At 42.1% G+C, this 17,141-nt stretch overlaps 1 protein-coding gene across 36 annotated transcripts in view; it reads right to left on the minus strand.

The window, feature by feature from the left end:
* The window catches only part of TNNT3 (troponin T3, fast skeletal type), a 31,382-nt gene that overhangs the window by 409 nt on the left and 13,832 nt on the right, over window positions 1-17,141 (minus strand). For 10 of the 36 annotated variants that reach the window (XM_027702385.1, XM_027702357.1, XM_027702336.1 and 7 more), the window contains 10 exons: window positions 15,164-15,175; window positions 9,353-9,371; window positions 8,493-8,538; window positions 7,579-7,695; window positions 7,162-7,239; window positions 6,794-6,907; window positions 6,481-6,590; window positions 5,530-5,620; window positions 4,797-4,837; window positions 2,480-2,520 (listed from right to left, as the gene is read on the minus strand). In XM_027702385.1, the coding sequence (XP_027558186.1) occupies window positions 2,480-2,520; window positions 4,797-4,837; window positions 5,530-5,620; window positions 6,481-6,590; window positions 6,794-6,907; window positions 7,162-7,239; window positions 7,579-7,695; window positions 8,493-8,538; window positions 9,353-9,371; window positions 15,164-15,175 (669 nt within the window). Of the gene's footprint in view, window positions 1-2,479; window positions 2,521-4,796; window positions 4,838-5,529; window positions 5,621-6,480; window positions 6,591-6,793; window positions 6,908-7,161; window positions 7,240-7,578; window positions 7,696-8,492; window positions 8,539-9,352; window positions 9,372-13,547; window positions 13,569-13,953; window positions 13,966-15,163; window positions 15,176-17,141 lie in introns of all 36 variants that reach the window. The other 26 variants (XM_027702347.1, XM_027702367.1, XM_027702327.1 and 23 more) reach the window with 11 other exon arrangements.

The raw sequence follows: 17,141 nt of genomic DNA on the forward strand, positions 1-17,141 counted from the left end.
AAGAGAAAGAAAAACATGTCAGTATGATGGAAGTGGTGGGGCTCTGTGGCCCCTCTGCATTTCTGACTATTAGATTAGGTTTGAGCTGCTTTCACTTCTAACATGTTGGACACACCTGTCATAGACCACATCCTAAGAAAAATATTGTAAATACTGTGGAAAAAAATTCCCCCTGGGGATCTAAGTGAAAGACCAGGATGTGCATGCCTGAAAGAGGTGGACCCTTCCAGATTTTCTGCATTATCAGGGCAGAAATCCAGCTGGTCTCCAAACTAAATGACAGGCCTGTCCAACCACAGACTTGATGTTTTCTGAATGCAAATCTGCTATGATCTGGATTTTAAGATTTAGAGCTCTTTTTGGAAAAATTTCCTCAGTATCAAAGAGCTCTGATCAAATTCCCCAGATGCTCTAATCATCTAGTAGTAGAGGCAAAAAGCTGAGCACTAACTTAAATATAACTAAGAACTGCTTTGCTTTAGCAAAGGCAGAGTGGCTTCTCACTTATATCATGAGAGCAAGAGCCTCCAAAGAAATCCAACCAACTTTTTAGGCCTCCTCTCAAATCAGTATCCCTGTCTTGCTCATGGTGTGTGGGAGCAGTCCAGCTAAACTCCCCACTCAAAGCACCTGAGGCAAACCCTCTCCAAGAGTATCTTCTTGCACACAGAAGGGCAATCCTACATGCAATCCACTTACCTTCTGACTGAGAAGCAGACAAGCCTGGAGTTAGCTCGGGGCTAGGTGTGAAGTTAGTTGAGTTAGATTCTGCACTAGTTCCCATTAGCAGCACCGTGGTTTATGGGGCTTGGCACACCCCCAAACCTTTTCATCTTGCACACACACTGATGAGGCTGCTTCTTGAACCAGAGCACATGCAAACTGGGGGCAGCTCTTTGACACAGAAGAGCATGGGGTTGGGGACCAAGCAAAAGGTGGTGGGGCCTTGCTATCAACAGGGAGGCCTTCTTCAGAACCCCTGGTTCCTCCAGGAGCAGAGAAACATGGGGATGACACATCTGGGGAGATTTTTGTTGTGCTGCCCCATGGATTGGTTTAAGAGCACCAGCCATATTTATGGAAGGATGTAGCATAGTGACAGAGACATACACATGTGTATACTTTACCTTTTGACCAAGACAAGCTTGGTCTTGTTGAAAAAATTTACCTTTAACGTGAGAGAGAGCACGCTTTTTCTGTTTACGTTAAATTAATCTCAATGTCCCTTTTGCCGGCCTTTCTGAAGTTTCAAAACCCAGTATAGTAACTGCATAACTCCTCAAACAAAGGCAAAGTCCTTTTATCTCCACAAGCACCTGTGATGTTTGATGTTATGCCTAACCTTTAGACTGTGCTTAAGGAGCCTTAATAATGTCTGAAGCAAAAGACTCACTTAATCCTTGTATAACAGGTTAGCAGGCAATGCTTTGGAATGATGGTGTGTAGTGTGGATAGAAATTTAAGCACACAGAAATCTCATGAGCTGTGGACTTCTCAGTGCAACCTTTTCAAATGAGAGTATCGTGTCCTTTGGGGGAGCAGGCATGCAGTAGCCTGTTGTGGGTGGTGTGGTAGTGCCTCTCAAGAGCAGCAATGTCCAGCCAAACCAGGGCATCCTTCTGCAGCTGCACATTCTGCTGAGGTTTATCAGCCTACAGCTCTGTACAGAAAATACCACGTGAAGGTCAAGCATTACGTTTGGCATCTACAGACAACCAAGCCCCCAGTGTTACGTTTATCTGTCAAAGCAGGGCGCCTTGTGGAAGTGGGAAGGTAGTGTCTGGTCACTCCTATCATTCAAAGATGTCACCAAAGACCACTGCTTCATTCCTCGCATGACTTTGCTAAGATACAGAATCACAGAGAAGATCAAATTCCACCACTGGAGAGCTCTCCTCTTTTGCTTCCCTGCAGTTACTTCTCTGTGGCCGTCAGTTTTCTATGTCCTAGCCCCCAGGCTTTGTCTATACCTGGTCTCTCATAAGTTCATTAAAAATACCTAGAATAGTTAAAGATATAAGGCTCAAAAAAGTCTAATGAAATAGTCTTGTAGTGAAGGAAAGTGGAAGAGAGATGATGAGTGAGAAGAACTCACTACAGTAATCCCATGATGTTAGTCTTGTTACACACCATTCCTTGTAATCTTAGCAACCACTTGTTTACCCTTTGTAAACAAGGGTTGTATTCCCTCGAGTATTCAAAGCACCTCAGTCAGGTGTTTGAAAAACCCAACAATAAGCAGACAAAAATTTTGAAGTCAGGGTGTGAAGAAACATGGGGTTTTTTTCTTGTTAGGTGTTACATTCACTTCAGTTTCCCCTTCATTTTCTCAATGTGAGGCAGGATGGGAGTTGCCCTTCCATCTCTAGCCTCATTCCATTGCAACAAGAAAATGTCGGTGTTGAGGCTGAAGTGACTAATTTGAACACTGAGAAGATATCCCCAGTCCAGGAGCTAGGAAGGGGATATAAGTACTTACTGCTTCTGGGCCTGATCAATCCGGTTCCTGAGGGTGACAATCTGCAAACAACATATATGACCAGGGTTTTTAGAGATCAAGAAACATTTTTCCCCCAAGGAGAGGGGAGTTTTACCTGCTGAAGTGCTGGAAACAGGTGCCTATAGTAGGAATAAATAATTCCTTTGAAATAAAAGCTCACCCATGGTTGAAGGAGAGAAATGTTTCTTCTTGGCAATAAATCTGCAAGCCAGCTTCACACATCAAGGGAAAGAGGAGCTAGAATTTTATAACCCTTACTAGAAGAGTTTTATGTATTCAAATTAATCTCCAATGAACTCACATGTCAACTGTAGGCAAATGAGCCAGAATGAGTTCTGCCCAGCTGGGAATGGATGCCTCCATCATCTGCATGTGGTGACCTCACCTCCTCACTTTTTCCTTAATCCTACACATTAGGAAGTGTGTAAGCTCAAAGAGCTTCCATGGTCTTTGGATGGGGACCTCAAGAATGGAAGATGGGTGTCACATTCTGCTGGAGTATCTTTGCTGGGCTGGCAGAGCAGGAGGCTCAGAGCTTGCAGCAGTCATCACCTTCCCAGCCACTCATCTAATAAGAGAAGATGACTTTTAAAGGGGCTGAAGAAGAAAATATTCAAGGGGAGCCTCAGGAACAAGAGAGGAGAGGGTTGAAGTGGGGGCTGTGAAGACCTTCCCAAGCTCTGCTGATGACTGCAAGCCTTCAGAGTGTCTGTCGTACCAGATGAAGCATCTCTTTGTTTAGCCATGAGTAAACTGCATATTACAACCTGATGCATGGGGAACCAAACACCTACCTTGCACAGGATGAGCGCCTTATGGCCTGACTTAGCATCTCAGTCCTGGTTTGTAGGCCTAGACTTGCTACTGAAATCCTGGGACTCTTCCAGCTCAGGTACTGGAAAAGCCCACAAAAAGACTAGGGTGTGATAGAGAGCCCTTTTTTGCCCCTTCACCCTCTCATTTGGAACTGACTCAGGGTTCTACTTCTTTTTCCTGAATTGGAAAAATGCCTTTGCCAAGATGTACGCTTTGCATCTGCTTTTGGTGCAATTTAAAGTTCTACACTGACTCTGCAGGTCCAAGAACTGGTGACCCAAAATTTGAATATTTAAAGTCGTACTTGACATTCCCCGCATGCAAAAGAAGAAAAAGAAAAGTCATACATTCAGGTTGTCCCAACAACTGGTATTTCCTGGCTCATGTCTTTCCATGGCAAACAGAAAAAAGAAAGAGACTGAAACATTACCAAGAACACGAGGAAGGAAAGATCAACAGATCACCTGCTTTTGTACTTACTCGTGGAAGTTTTATTATCTGCTTCAGCAGTTTAAATTGTTTTTTGCAACCAGGTATTTTTCCCGAGTGTGGAGGAGAACCAGTTGTCTTCAGTTTGACTCAAAGACTCAAGACTTACCTTCAGTGATAACCTGGTGATTGTGACTATAACACTCACTCTCCAATGAAGCACCAAAGAGCAACAGACACTAAAGAACGGCTCCATTTCTGTGTGTCCCAGTTCCTTCCTTTGTCTCTCCCTTGCATCCTTGCTTGTGTGTCCTTCATTCTCCTTGCTATTTTCACTTACCTTTCTCCTCAATTTTTTCTTGCTATCATCTTCCCTTCGTTCTTTCAACTTTCTTCTCCCATCTTAGCTGTGCATTTTCCTTCTGCTTTCCTCATTCTTTGTATTTTTTGTTACTTGCTTTCCATCAGTGGCACCCCTCTCTTTGTTTATGCAGAGGTTTCATTACCATATCATGTACCCATCCCCTGGCACTGCCTTATTCCTGTTTTTCCACACCCACTTGACCTGTTATCCTTAAGCTAGCCCTCTCCAATACTTTGGAACTGGATAACCATGTGCCACAAGGTGGAGAGGCTTTCTAAACCCTATACTATTCTTTTTTGTGAAGTCCAAGCTATTACACATGTATCCCTAAGCTTTTTTGCATGGATCCCAGGTGCATCAGGGTGACACCCCCATGCACACAATATCAGAGGTTTGGATAGGGAATTATTTTAGAGGTGCATTGGGTTCCATGCTCACTTCTTCAGCCACATCCCTGTTGGACTCTTGACTCTTTTCTAAATTACCACTTTATACCTTTTCAAAAAATGGAAAGGGAGAGAAAAAGGAAGTGAATGGAGAGACACCAGATCCAGTTTTCTCTTTTCTCTCTGCACTTGGAGCCAAGTGCCAGTTCCCATCTAGCACCTGGTCTCTGACCATGCGGCAGGCTCATGCATTTGGTAGCCTTTGCTGCTGCTGTTACACAGGCAAATTCATTGTACTTACAACTTGGAAAGCTCCTGCAGCCTGCAACGCATTGTTAAAATCTAAGAGAGATTGAGATAGTTACATTGGTGTTGCTCACTCCCTGTCAGCATGTGTCTGTGTGATTGGAAATTAAAAGGAGAGCGAGACAGAGAGAGATCCAGAGAGATCTCAGCCACTGAAACCTGAAATGGGTGAGTGCAGCCCTATCCAGTGACTTTGTGAAGGACACATATCCACTTCCTGTTACCACATGACACTTCAGTCAGATGCTCCTGTCTGGAGACAGTTTTCAGTGACTCCAGAGAGCTTGGTCCACAGGTATTCTGCCTGGGATGGAATAAAACTTACAACGTTCAACTTTGAAATCAAGGATGGATGTAAAAATATTACTTTGCAATGGAGATTAATGAATTGAGAGTTACTGAATTTTCAGGCCACAGTTACTTATAGACAAACAAGAATGAATCAAATGTGTTTCAGCAGAGGGCAGGGAGTCTGTTTTCCATTGGGATTGCCTTTCCATGGGGCACTGAAAACCTTGAGAGTGATCTATCCAATTTCAGCCTAAAATGTGAAATCCAGTTCAAGTATGTATATTAGGGGAATGCAGTTCCAAGCATCTTGCTGTTTAAATATTGCAAAAGGGCATTGGAGACCCAAGTGATGTCACAACATGGCTTTTGCCAAAGAAGTCACAGAGATTTTTACATTTTGGACCCAGTGCCATTAGCAAAATGGTCTCTCAACTCACCTCATATTTTTTCCTCTTGATCTGCTCTGTAAAGTCATATTTTTCAGTCTCCAGCTGATATAACCAGTCCCATAGCTCCTTGGCCTTGTCCCTGTGTGTTTATGGGAAAAGCAAGATGGGAGAAACATGACATCAGATATTTTCTGTGGTTTTCACATCACTAGTAATGAGGCTTTTTACAGTTTATTTAATGCAGTTCACACATCTTCCTGTAAACCCTTTCTGTTCTCTGAAAGCTACTCACCATTTTCAAGGCCACATTTTCCCGCCTTCTCACCTGCAAAGCTTTTAGACTCACAGTCTTGCATGTGTCACACATTAGCATAATTCCCCTAATTTTCCCCCTAACTCTTACTGAAAGATAAGACTCCAGTGGAATCAGACGAGAAGGAAGCAGGACTCTGAAGGTCACCCAGATAAGCAGAGCAGCTACCATTGTGCAATCTTATCTGTATCAGGACTGCATCTTATGAGGTGAGCCAACCTCATCTTTCAATCATGTGTAAACTCCAACACGTGCAGTCCAGACTGTCATCTGATGACTGCTCCACATAGAATATTCAGATTCCAAACCTCCAGCCTTCATAGAGATCCATATTCATACCTTAGCAGCTCTAACTCACCCCTGGGAATGCTACAGATACCATTTTGTAGGCTTGTTCAACTAATCTCAAAGCTAGTCCTGTAAATGACTAATCCTAACTAGCAGGAGAGGCTAACTGAGCTATGCCAGGATCATGGCTAGATGGCCATCAATCCATTTCAACACTTCCTTACATCCCCATTTCCCCTCCATTCTCCGCGTCAAAGAAGGGCACAACTTCACCATGTCCTGTGATGAATTTCAGGGAAGACCCCCTCCTCTTCCTGATTTGGTCACTAGAGAAGACCCCAGTAAGACCAAAGTGGATTGTGTGGATTATATTCAGTAAGTTAGGATAAGCTTGTTACCTCAGCTTGTCTTCATTAAGGTGGTCAATGTTCAAGGGCTTGCGCCTCTCTGCCAGGATCTTCTTCTTTGTCTCTCTAGCTGTTTGCTTCTTTCCTCTCTTCTGATCAGCCTGTTTTCAGAATATTAATTAACATCAGACTGCAGAAATTAAGCCTGAATGAAACCATTTCAGTGACAGAGCATGTAAGACAAGCTGCTGGGGATCCAAAAGAAGAAAAGTTGGGCTGTTTTCTCAATTCTAATAAAGCTTGTTTCCAGTCAACCCCATGATTTAATGTTTTTATGTTTCTTCCATTGATACATGATTTTTACCTTAGCCAGATAACTGCTGTAATTTGCACCCATGGAGGACAGAGCCTTCTTCTTCTTCAGATCATCCTCAGCTTTTCTCTTGGCATCTTCTTCCTCTCTCCGTGCCTTTTCCTCCTGTGGAGTGCAACACACAGACCAGATTACTCTAGGGGGCACTCCCAGCTTCCCCAGCAACCAGCGTCACTGCAGGGGATGTGATCAGAGAAGTATATTGATGAGAATTGACAACTCCTGTTTTCTGCCCTTGTTTTAAGAGGGTGGTCATTTCATCTTTGGACTGAGACAGGCAGAAGCTGCAGTTTTTTCTGTCTCTAGAGATCTCCTCCAGTTTGATGTTGGGACAAGGAGAGAGAAGCAAAGACACTTACCGCAAGCCTTGCCTGACGCTCCTTCTCCTTCTCAGCCCGGATTCTCTGTTGCTCTGCTCTTTCAGCTCTGCGCTTCTCCTGCAAGAAGCAGTGGCAGAGGCATTGGATCATCACTGTGGCTTTATCTGCCTCCACTATTACACACCACTGCCAAGAGCTTAGTTTCATAAAGAGTGAGCCACTTTTGCCCTTGCTAGAACAAGCAAAAGGGTCTCATGTACAATTCCCAGATAAAAAAAAAGAGGCTGAGAGGGGACTGATGTGGGAAAAGGCCATTAAATGGTGACTTGAGCAGTCACTTCTGTATATGGCAGTGCAGCTTTCAGTCAAGGTCTGTCAGTGGACTAATGGATTGAGCTTCTCATCTACAGATGTTCTCTCAATCTAGTACAGGGAAATGGCAGTTCAAGGACTCACAATTCTCTCCTTGAGGGCAACAAGCTCTTCCTCTTCCTTTCTCCTGGCTTCAAAGTGGCTGTCAATCAAGGCCTGCAGTTCAATCAGATCTTTGTTCTGCCTTTTCTTTTGGATGTCCTAGAAGAGCAGGAAAATGCATTAAGCCTATATTGCTCCAGGAATATGCCCTGGACATTCCCAGCACCCTGCATATACACAGAGAAACAAAAGCAGAAAGTATCTGTAGATATCCATGAAAATCTATGGGATTATCTTAAAAGGCTGTTGGTGCGATCGGTGACTCATTCCAGGTGACAGTCAGAAGCCCAGAAGGGTAAAGAATCCAAATCTCCCATTCCCCTATACTGTATTTTATCCTTGCTTTGCTTACATACCTATCTTTGCATATACTTAGCTTCCTCCTCTTTGCTTTGGAATATGAATCTTACTTAGAAAATATTCCTGCATTTTGGGCAAAGCAAATATTTCTGTGGAGGTTTTCAGCACCAGAACTTCTTCAATTTTCTATCAACTTTCTAGGAAGGTATTTAGATCTCTCTTTTTTTATTGTAACTTTAGCTGGTTTTTCTCAGCAATAGCTGAAGGCCTGCAACTTTCAAGCCATTTACAAGAATGGGACAGGGGATTTGAGATCTCCTAAAGCACTTACTTTTTCCTTCTTATATTGGCTTCAACTATTCAAAGTGAAAAAAAAAAGAAATACATGATTTTAGCTGAGTCACATTATCAGTGAATGCATCCAGACAGTTTCAGAGAGCAGAGAGCAGCCTTTTACTGAAAACAAGTGGCAAAGCAACCATACTTTGGTCCTTGTCTTTATCCTCAGCTGTATCCAATACAGAAGGAGTTATGTGGGTTTACACACGTGTATGAATCAGGTACAGACAAACACTGCCAGTCTCAGGAATACTTACATCAAAATCTACTTTCTCACCCTCTGGTATTTTAGGAGCAGTTAGTCTGCAGAGAGTCAAACACAAAACAAAAAGAAAATAAAAGAAAAAGGAAGGATTTTCATCTTAAAGAACAGGCAACTTTTTAAATAGCATGTCCTGACCTCACCAGACCTGCCCTCAGAAACAATGCTGATAAGGAGGAGTGTTGGTGGAGATACAGAGGGGTGAAACAGCAAGTCAATGGAAAACTACTCCAGGATAGTACTAAGGAGCACTGTCCTTCCTGGAAGGCCATGCAGGTCAGGTGCTACCCCTAAAAACCCTTTACACTTCCAAAGCCTATGGTCATTCCCTACCACGTGGAAAGATGTTGGTCTGTGAGGCCATCTGCACAGTGCTGCACACTCCGTTCTGGGCAGCCGGCAGAGTGGGATGGGAGGGTGCTGGGGCCCAGAGCCAGAAGGTCTATAGGAAGCTTTAGTTAAGCTTAACTCAGCCCAGCCCAACATTTGCCACCCTTCCTACTGTCAGCAGTCCTGGAGGGACAGGTAGTTTCCCAGCTGTGGCCTCTCAGAGAGGATTTACTGTTGAGCTGCCTGTATTTTGGGGTACTGTGAGAACACTGTATCTCGGACAGTTCACAAGCTGTCTGACTCTACAAGGAACTGGTCTTAAGATCCAGGCCAGTAACTGCTGCTAAGGCATCCTCTAAAAGAAGCAGACATCCTGGAAAGGCATGCAGGAACAGATGGATATTGCATGAGGGAGACTTGGATAAAGGCTTCAAGTGGCCATTTGCCTAATAGACAATCTAAGAGCTCCTGCTAGACCAGAAAAATGATCCCAGGGTTCTGAAACTCCCTGCCTCTTATACTTACTTTATTCTGGGCTTCTCCTCTGTATTTGGAAGGATGGAGCAACACAGGAAGGGAAAAAGAGGGAGAAAGTTAAAACAACAGAGATCACGCCAGCTGCTAAAGTAAAAGGAGGGAAGGGAAATATGATCTTAGGGGAAACATCCCAGAGAAACTGGTTAAATCTCAAGCACTTCCAAAAGAAATACACACACTCACACACCCCTTTTGCTAGGAGTGAATCTGTTTTTACCCTTGAAACAGAATTTGGCAGAAAAGAATCAAAAGACTGTATAAAAGTCCCAAACATAGCATCTACAAAGCAATGGTTTTGTGTAAATGCAAAATTATTTTCCTCAAACCATCCTAACCAAAGCTCTAAGGAGGATAGCTGGGCTGGAGGATAGAAGAAAATGTTCCCTTTTTCAATCAACACTTCTTTTGCTAAAGGCAACCTGAATTCACAGTCATCTCAATGATAACTAGGCTTTACCAGTTTAGTTCAAATCCCTCACATGGAGGCCAGGACAGAAAAATCTTTATGACACACATTTTCTCCAGGTTCATTGGCTTCCAAGACAGCTTAAGGCACATGTCCCTGAGATACCTTGGTGCCATGGGGAAGATGCTTATTCTTCTGCACTGTGTGGCGCTCCTCAAACCCAGCTTGGAAAGGCCATCCTCTCTTAGCAAGCATCCTCTCCTGCTGAGGTACATGCAAAATTCCCATGGGCATCAATGGGAATGATCTTTTCATCTCCAGGAGAGGCATAATGCCCTGATAGGCAGGCTAACCCATCACAGAGACTGTCACCTTGGCTCCTCTGGCTGTCAGAATTGTTCCCTTGCAACAAGTGACCTTTCCCTGGCTCTCAGAAATGTGCTGGTCTTATGAGTTACTTGCTTAATATTTGTGCTTGTGATCAACTCCCATCCCCGCTCTGCTTTTTAAACTTTAGTTATTAACTCCAGCATAATGCCAGCAAGTTCAGCACTGTTATTCTCACAAACAGAAGTAAATTAAACCTATGTGTTTTTTCTGGCTCCTTCTCTCAGAGACCCAGGTTGACTTTCATAACCACACGCTATATTTGAACTTTCAGGGATGCTGATGGATTCTGCAGTACAAGACTCTCCCTGTGTTGGCTTAGTGGGAGGAACTGAGGAAAAAAACTCACAGCCTATTGAATCTGGTTTAAAAAAACCCACCCAGATTTGTAAAGTAAAAGTAAACAGCCTCCTCAGGAGTGGGTACATGAGGCCTGTTATCAATATCATAATACAGAAAGATATTACATTGTTTCAAATGCTTATTTGCATTTTGGGACTGATGGAGGAAATTTGGAATAGCAAATGGAACAGAGTAGGATAAAATAAAATGAAACATTGGGGTGTCCTGCACAGGGCCAGAAGTTGGACTCAGTGATCCTAATGGATCCCTTCCAACTCAGCATATTCTATGATTCTATGATTGTAAAAGGAAAAAATAGCAAAAGTCTTACACTGGAAAATATTTAGTGGAGTAAATCAGTTGTAAGATTATTGGATAATAAAAATTTGAGAGAGTGGCTGGAAATGGATTATTGAGATAATTAAAGGAAAATACATGAGAGATGCGTAAAAGAGATCAGAAACCAACCTTTCCTTTCTCTCACCCTTTCCCATATAAATTTCATTAATGACATTTGGGGGGGGGTAGACTTTTCTCATTTACTGCAAGAACTCCACCTACTAAAACATATCTCAGTTGAGGCCTCTGGATGCCAGAGCGAAGCTAATAAAATAAACAGCATGTAATTTGAAAAGTATTTTAGGCCCTCTCTACTATAAAGGAAGTCACAAATTGCTCCTGAAGAAAAATACCATTAGCATGCTTCTGTATTTCTCCAGTCACATTTTTAATTGTTTTGCTTTTCAAATAGCCAGTGAGCTTCTTAACACGTTAGTTAAATTGCCTTTTACCTGGAGAGAGGAAAAGTAATCATGATTAACCAGTCTATCAGGGATGTTATTTACACAGGATTCCCTTCCTTCTTGACATACACAGAGAATTTTCATCACCATTCCTATTTAGCTTAAAGCTGCCAGTCAGTAACACTTCAAAGAGAGGGGGAAAAAAGCAGACAGGAAATGACTGGTTTTGTTTGTTGACCTTGGTTGCCAGGACCAACACCTGTCTGTCAAAAACTGTGAAACTGGTTTCAGCTCCCACGGAATCAGCACTTTAAGCTTCATTAAACCAACAAACAATTGTAAAAATAAAAAGAAAAATTAAGGTTAGTCGTTCTTGAAATAAGAATTCTAGTTAGAATACCTAAAGGTACCTCCAGAAAACCAGAAAAGGGGATGTTTTATTAAAAAAACAAACAGTAATAAATCTGTCCTTTGCAACGCATGACCCAGCATTGATCCATACTGTATGCACCAAAAGCGGCCCAGGGATGGGATTTTTTTGAAATGCCCCTTCTTTCAAGAGTCAAGGAACTGGGCCAAAATTTGTTGACAAGCAGGAATTGTCATAGCAAATTCCTGTTCCTATGGTGGATTTTGACATTCTGGTCATTCTGACTATGAACCACGGGGCTGAGACAAAATCCCCACATACAACCCTGCCAAAAGAAGGCAAGAGACACTGGAAATCCAAGTTCACTGCCCTGGCGATTAGAGAATCTCTGAGTTTCTGGTTTCCAAAAGGCTAGCACAGGGAGGGGACACTCCACCATAAATACCACCCCGCTTTCTTCTTCCCAGTCTATGAGATATTCACACGTGCTCCCCTTCTCTGGGAATCCATCTGAACTGTCTTTACTTCACTCAGAAAGCCCTAAACACCCTCCCTTAATTCCACTTCTCAGAAGCAACATATCTAACTCACACTGTGTCCTTGGGAAAAAAAGAAAATCAATATGCTATTAAAAATAAAAGGAAAGAATGAAAAAAAGAAGGATAAAGAGGGACTCGGGAAGGTCCTCAGGGTATTTCCCTAAATTAGAAAAAAGCCTGAAAAGCAAGCAAGAAAATTAAAACAAATGAACAAAAAAAAAAATTTACAAAAGTAAAACAAAATAAAACAAGGTAACAGAGAAAATGCAGGGTGTTTTCAAGCGACATTGGGCTTTGTCTTTTGAAGCAGCTGGCTGGGTGTTCTAGGGGCTGGAACAATCAGAACAGAACTGATTCAAAGGCCTCTAAAACTCTGTGACAGTCTTTCTATACATTTAAACTGGGCAAGGGGGGGGGGGCTAAGTTATCTTGCCCACATACAAGAGCAAAACATTTAGATTTGGTCCTTTCACAAGTGTACTCCAGCACCCACTCAGCCAAGTATTACAACCAGACTGTCTTAAGCCCATGGCCTGCCCCACCCGTCTGAATAAATTTATCCACATTTGATGTTTGGCACAATTTTAAATGTGTGGCTTGGGCAGAGGTTTAAATTTCTGTAGATTCAGACCTGGAGCCCATGATCTGCTCAGGCTGAGTGAGGATGGCATGTCTGTGCAGGGCTCAGCTCCATTTTCAAGTATGCCATATGATTTAAGAGATGCTTTCCTAATTTTTTGGGAATGAAGAAGTTTTGCTGATGAGAGCTATAACACAACAGGTTCCAGCTAAAAGACAACTCCAGAGCAAGCTTCTGGAGTTTGATTTTCATCATCTACTATCCTGAGGAGGATGTAGAGGCTTCTCAATACACTAGTTACCCTCCAAGGGTGATTGGATATGCACAGTGAGCGATTCTTTGCGGCAGAGATGTTTTGGCCCAGTTCCTGAGTTTAAAATCAAGTGAGAAACAAAAACAGACACAGAAAAGAGAGTGAGATGTTAGGAAGATGACTTTGTTGTCCTAAGACAACACTAAGCTACCATCATTGTATTCGCCTTCTTCATCAGCTGTAGGTTGAAGGATAAAAGAAAAAGAGAAGAAGCACAGTAGTCAATTCGCAACCAGCACTGTTCTGAGAGCAACTGTCCCCACTCCCTTCCTGCTATGCTGGGAACCTTAGACCCTCTGGAGACTGAACGAGAAGAAAAAAACACCTTTTTGGTGATCTGATTTGGCAAACATACGGCCCTTTTCTCCATGTTCATCCAAATCCATCCAGAAGGATCATTTCCCTCCCCTACTCTCTTTGCTCTTGAATGAGGTCAGTGTTTTTAACACTGTTTCCCCAGCACTGAAAGAGAAGAAGGTTGAGTCTGTAGGTACATCACATACCTTCCTCAGGAGCTTCCTCTGCTGTTGTCATGGTGCAAGCAGTGATGGAAAGACAGGAAATAGAAAAAAAAAACAGAACAGATATTTAAAGCTCTTGGAATCCCGAGAAAGAGACCAGGGAATGCATGAAGGGGGAAAAAAAAATAAAGGAATTAGTGAATTAAGGGAGAGAGAAAAGGTATCTGGAGAGACTGTCAGGAGTTAAAGATGCTGTAATGTTAAAGTAGTAGTAAGCATGGAGGTTAAAGGAGAAGAGGGCTGCAAATAATCATTGTGGTTAATATTTGTTTCTCTTGTTTTGTTCTCTTCTACCAGCCCAGGACTCCTGTTCTCTCTCTCTCAGACACACACATTCAAACTTTCGTGTTGCAACTAGGTGGAGTAAACCAGAAGTCGTGTCACATACCTGGCTCATGAACTTCAGGTGTGAAGTGTCATGGAACAAGTTGCGATGGAAAGCAAGAGAATGAGAACGAGAAACCTGTTATTTCACACACCAAAAGAGCTTTTGAGCCAAAGGGGAGGAGGGGCAGAGAGGAAAAGGAGAGCCAAGAACCAAGTTAAGAAGTAAACCTGAGGTAAAATAATAACATTTGAAATAACATATAAACAGAAGACACAGGTCAGGAAAGGTGAAAGAGGCAGATTTGTGATAATAGTGCAGTGCTTAAAATAACGCTTCTAAGCATAATATAACATAAAGCACAACCTGACAGCACAGTGTACCAAGGTTTACCTTGATTTGAAATATGCACATGAACACAGTCATCACTTTCGAGGCGCTATTGGATTCACCTTTTACTGCAGCAGTATTTCAGCCATTTGAAATAAATACAGTGTGGTTCAGAAACCTGCTGAAATGCCTGCCATAACTCATCATCAACGTTCAACTAAACTCCAAAGGAGCTCAGTTCCCTTCTAGATCTATGGCTCAGGCCATTTTCTTCCTTGAGGAAAACTTTGATGTCTATATAAATGTACTGCTGTTCTTCACATCCATTTGCAATGCAGAATTACAAATGGATTACTTCATAGGAAGAAAAGGTTCATTAGAAGTCTGTGCAGGCCTACATGTCATTCTTCTGGGATTTGACAAAACAAGAATAGATCAGCAATGTGAATTTGCAGGGCAGATTTTGCTTTTCAGCCATACACACAAACCACTGAATATTTTGCAAAGCAGGCATAAAAATAACACAAAATCTCAGAGCATTTATATTCCCTGTGTACAGTCAGTGGGCCAAATTATGCCCCAAGATTTGAAATAAATCCTTCCCTATAGGAAGAAACATTCATTCTCATATCACAGTGCAGAATCTAACCCATGCCACAAGGACAATTTTTGCTGAGCTACTCTTTCACAAGCATACATGTGTTCGCCTAATTTTTAGTAAAATTTTCATGCAATGGATAAGTTTCCTCCTCCTTCCTGCTGATTATGCTGTATTGAGAGAAAATATTATACTAAAATAGAACCACCTCAAAGGCATGCAAGTTACAATTGATCATTAACTAACAGGTTGTTATCCCCTGTCACCTTGTATTCACACCACCATCATTCACACACACCATCCCAGCAGACAGACACTGGGGAGTTTAGAAGTTAAATCACATACCTGGAGGGGGGGCTTCATTTAGTAGGAAGTGTCAGGGGAAAAACACAGGAAAGGAAGATAAAAGAATTAGAAATAAGTTATTCAGGAGGGGATCACCTCAAACTTTGGTAAGACTAGGCTCAAGAAATATCATTTGCAGACCAGGTTATAGGGATAGACTGTTAATAAGAGTGGAAAAGGGGAGTAATTACAGTGGGATATGAAGTAGATAGGGAGGAGATGCCATAGAAACAAAAGATAAAGGGAATTTGAATGTTGATGAATTGCAACATTTAAATCATGCGAATATATAAACCATGGGTAAGTATAGTAACACTGGTGATCCTTAAAGTCAAAAGAAAACATACCCAAGAAGAGAGTTTTACAAGCACGTAACATTACCTAGATTTCAGCTATATACATGCCCTTTTAACTATCAGTGCTAGCATGAGGATGTGAAAATTACTGCAAGGAGGTGCTGCTTTGGAGGTATCTCTATGCCTGCATCTGAAGCTCCACCATCTAAGAATCCCTGCTGGCAGATTCAGGGCTTAGCTCTGCAGAACTGGAAGTATTTGTGTCTACACAGAGCTGGTCTCTGCTGCAAGGGACTAGAAACTGCTCGAGCCTGCGTGCCAGGATCCTGCTGCAATCCACTCCCTGTGAGTGGAAGCAGCTCAGGTTTCTGCGGCTCAGGTATCTGCTCTCTGTCCCAGCTGTGGTGTAGTCACAGCCCCAAGAGTTTTCAGGGGCACTGAAAAGTTTCTTCTAAGCTTCTTAGAAGGTGACTTTTCAGTTACAATTAATATCTATACTTTCTTATAGGGAAAATAAATTTTAGGGAGTCTTAAGAATGGATTGATTCTTCATGATTCTGGTTTTCTTCAACATCTTCAAATTCCTATGTACAGGAATGCTTCAGATTAATACATAGGAATTTAGATGTCACAGACATGCGCTTGGTTACATGGAAAGAGTCAACAAGGAAAAATAAAAGAATTAGAGCAAGAACTCCACAACAGCAACAACGCGGAACTTGTGCAGGCCAAAGCTCTGACTTAGATGCTGTGGTAGGTAAAGACAGCATAAATAACAGAGAAACTAATGCAGTTCATGCAGTTATATGAATATCTGGGACTGTCTCCTTCTGACATAAAAGTTTTCTGTTAAGTTTGTTATACTTACATTGTCTTTATAAACTTTTGGTTTTGTTGTGCTTTATGTTATAGAGGGAAAGGAAGACTTAGGGAGGGTGTACATATGGCTTTATTGTTTATCAGATAATGTTAATACCTTCTGTTTTTCACAAATTTCAAGCTCATACATCTGTCAAAGCTAGAGACCAACACATAAGTAATGAGTAGCAGTTCAATAACTATCAGGGAAAATAGGTACAGAGCCAGGCAAAGCAGCAGGGACAGAAGCAATGACCCTTAACTTGTGCAAATCAAAGTCAGCAAAATCTTAGGTGCAGATTAACAGATAAGAATGAATATGGTTAAAAGGAGAAGAGAAAGAGGTGAAACAAGAAGCAACGAGAACAGGAGAGATATGAGAAGCAGTGCACAGATGAATGTTGAAGTATTAAGTCATGTAAAAATCAATCAGATAGCTTTCACCAACCCTGGCAAAAGCATTGATCTGGGCTGAACTAAGAGGTTGGTCTCCCTCTGTGGACAGCAGAGTGAAATAGCTGGGGTGAGCGGCTGCTGAGATGTGACTGCTTTAATAATGCTACTCCAAATGGCACAGAATAATTTTCATGGACAGTTTAGAGGATGCTGCAAGTTCAGATTCTGTTTTTTCAGGTAATAAACATGAAAACATTCCCGTAAGCGCTGTGAGATGACTCTGAGTCCGGTCAGTGGCTATTATTGCAACTTACACATTGAGATGTTTGTCTTCAAAAAATGTTATTACATTTTTCATGCAGCAGTTAGCTTTATCCTCATTATTATGCATCACAGAATGGGGGAAATTATGACTGGTGGAAGGTGTA

The sequence above is a fragment of the Neopelma chrysocephalum genome, unplaced genomic scaffold, assembly GCF_003984885.1.
Source record: "Neopelma chrysocephalum unplaced genomic scaffold, ASM398488v2 Primary Assembly neopelma1_24, whole genome shotgun sequence".
In the NCBI taxonomy this organism is placed as follows: domain Eukaryota; kingdom Metazoa; phylum Chordata; class Aves; order Passeriformes; family Pipridae; genus Neopelma; species Neopelma chrysocephalum.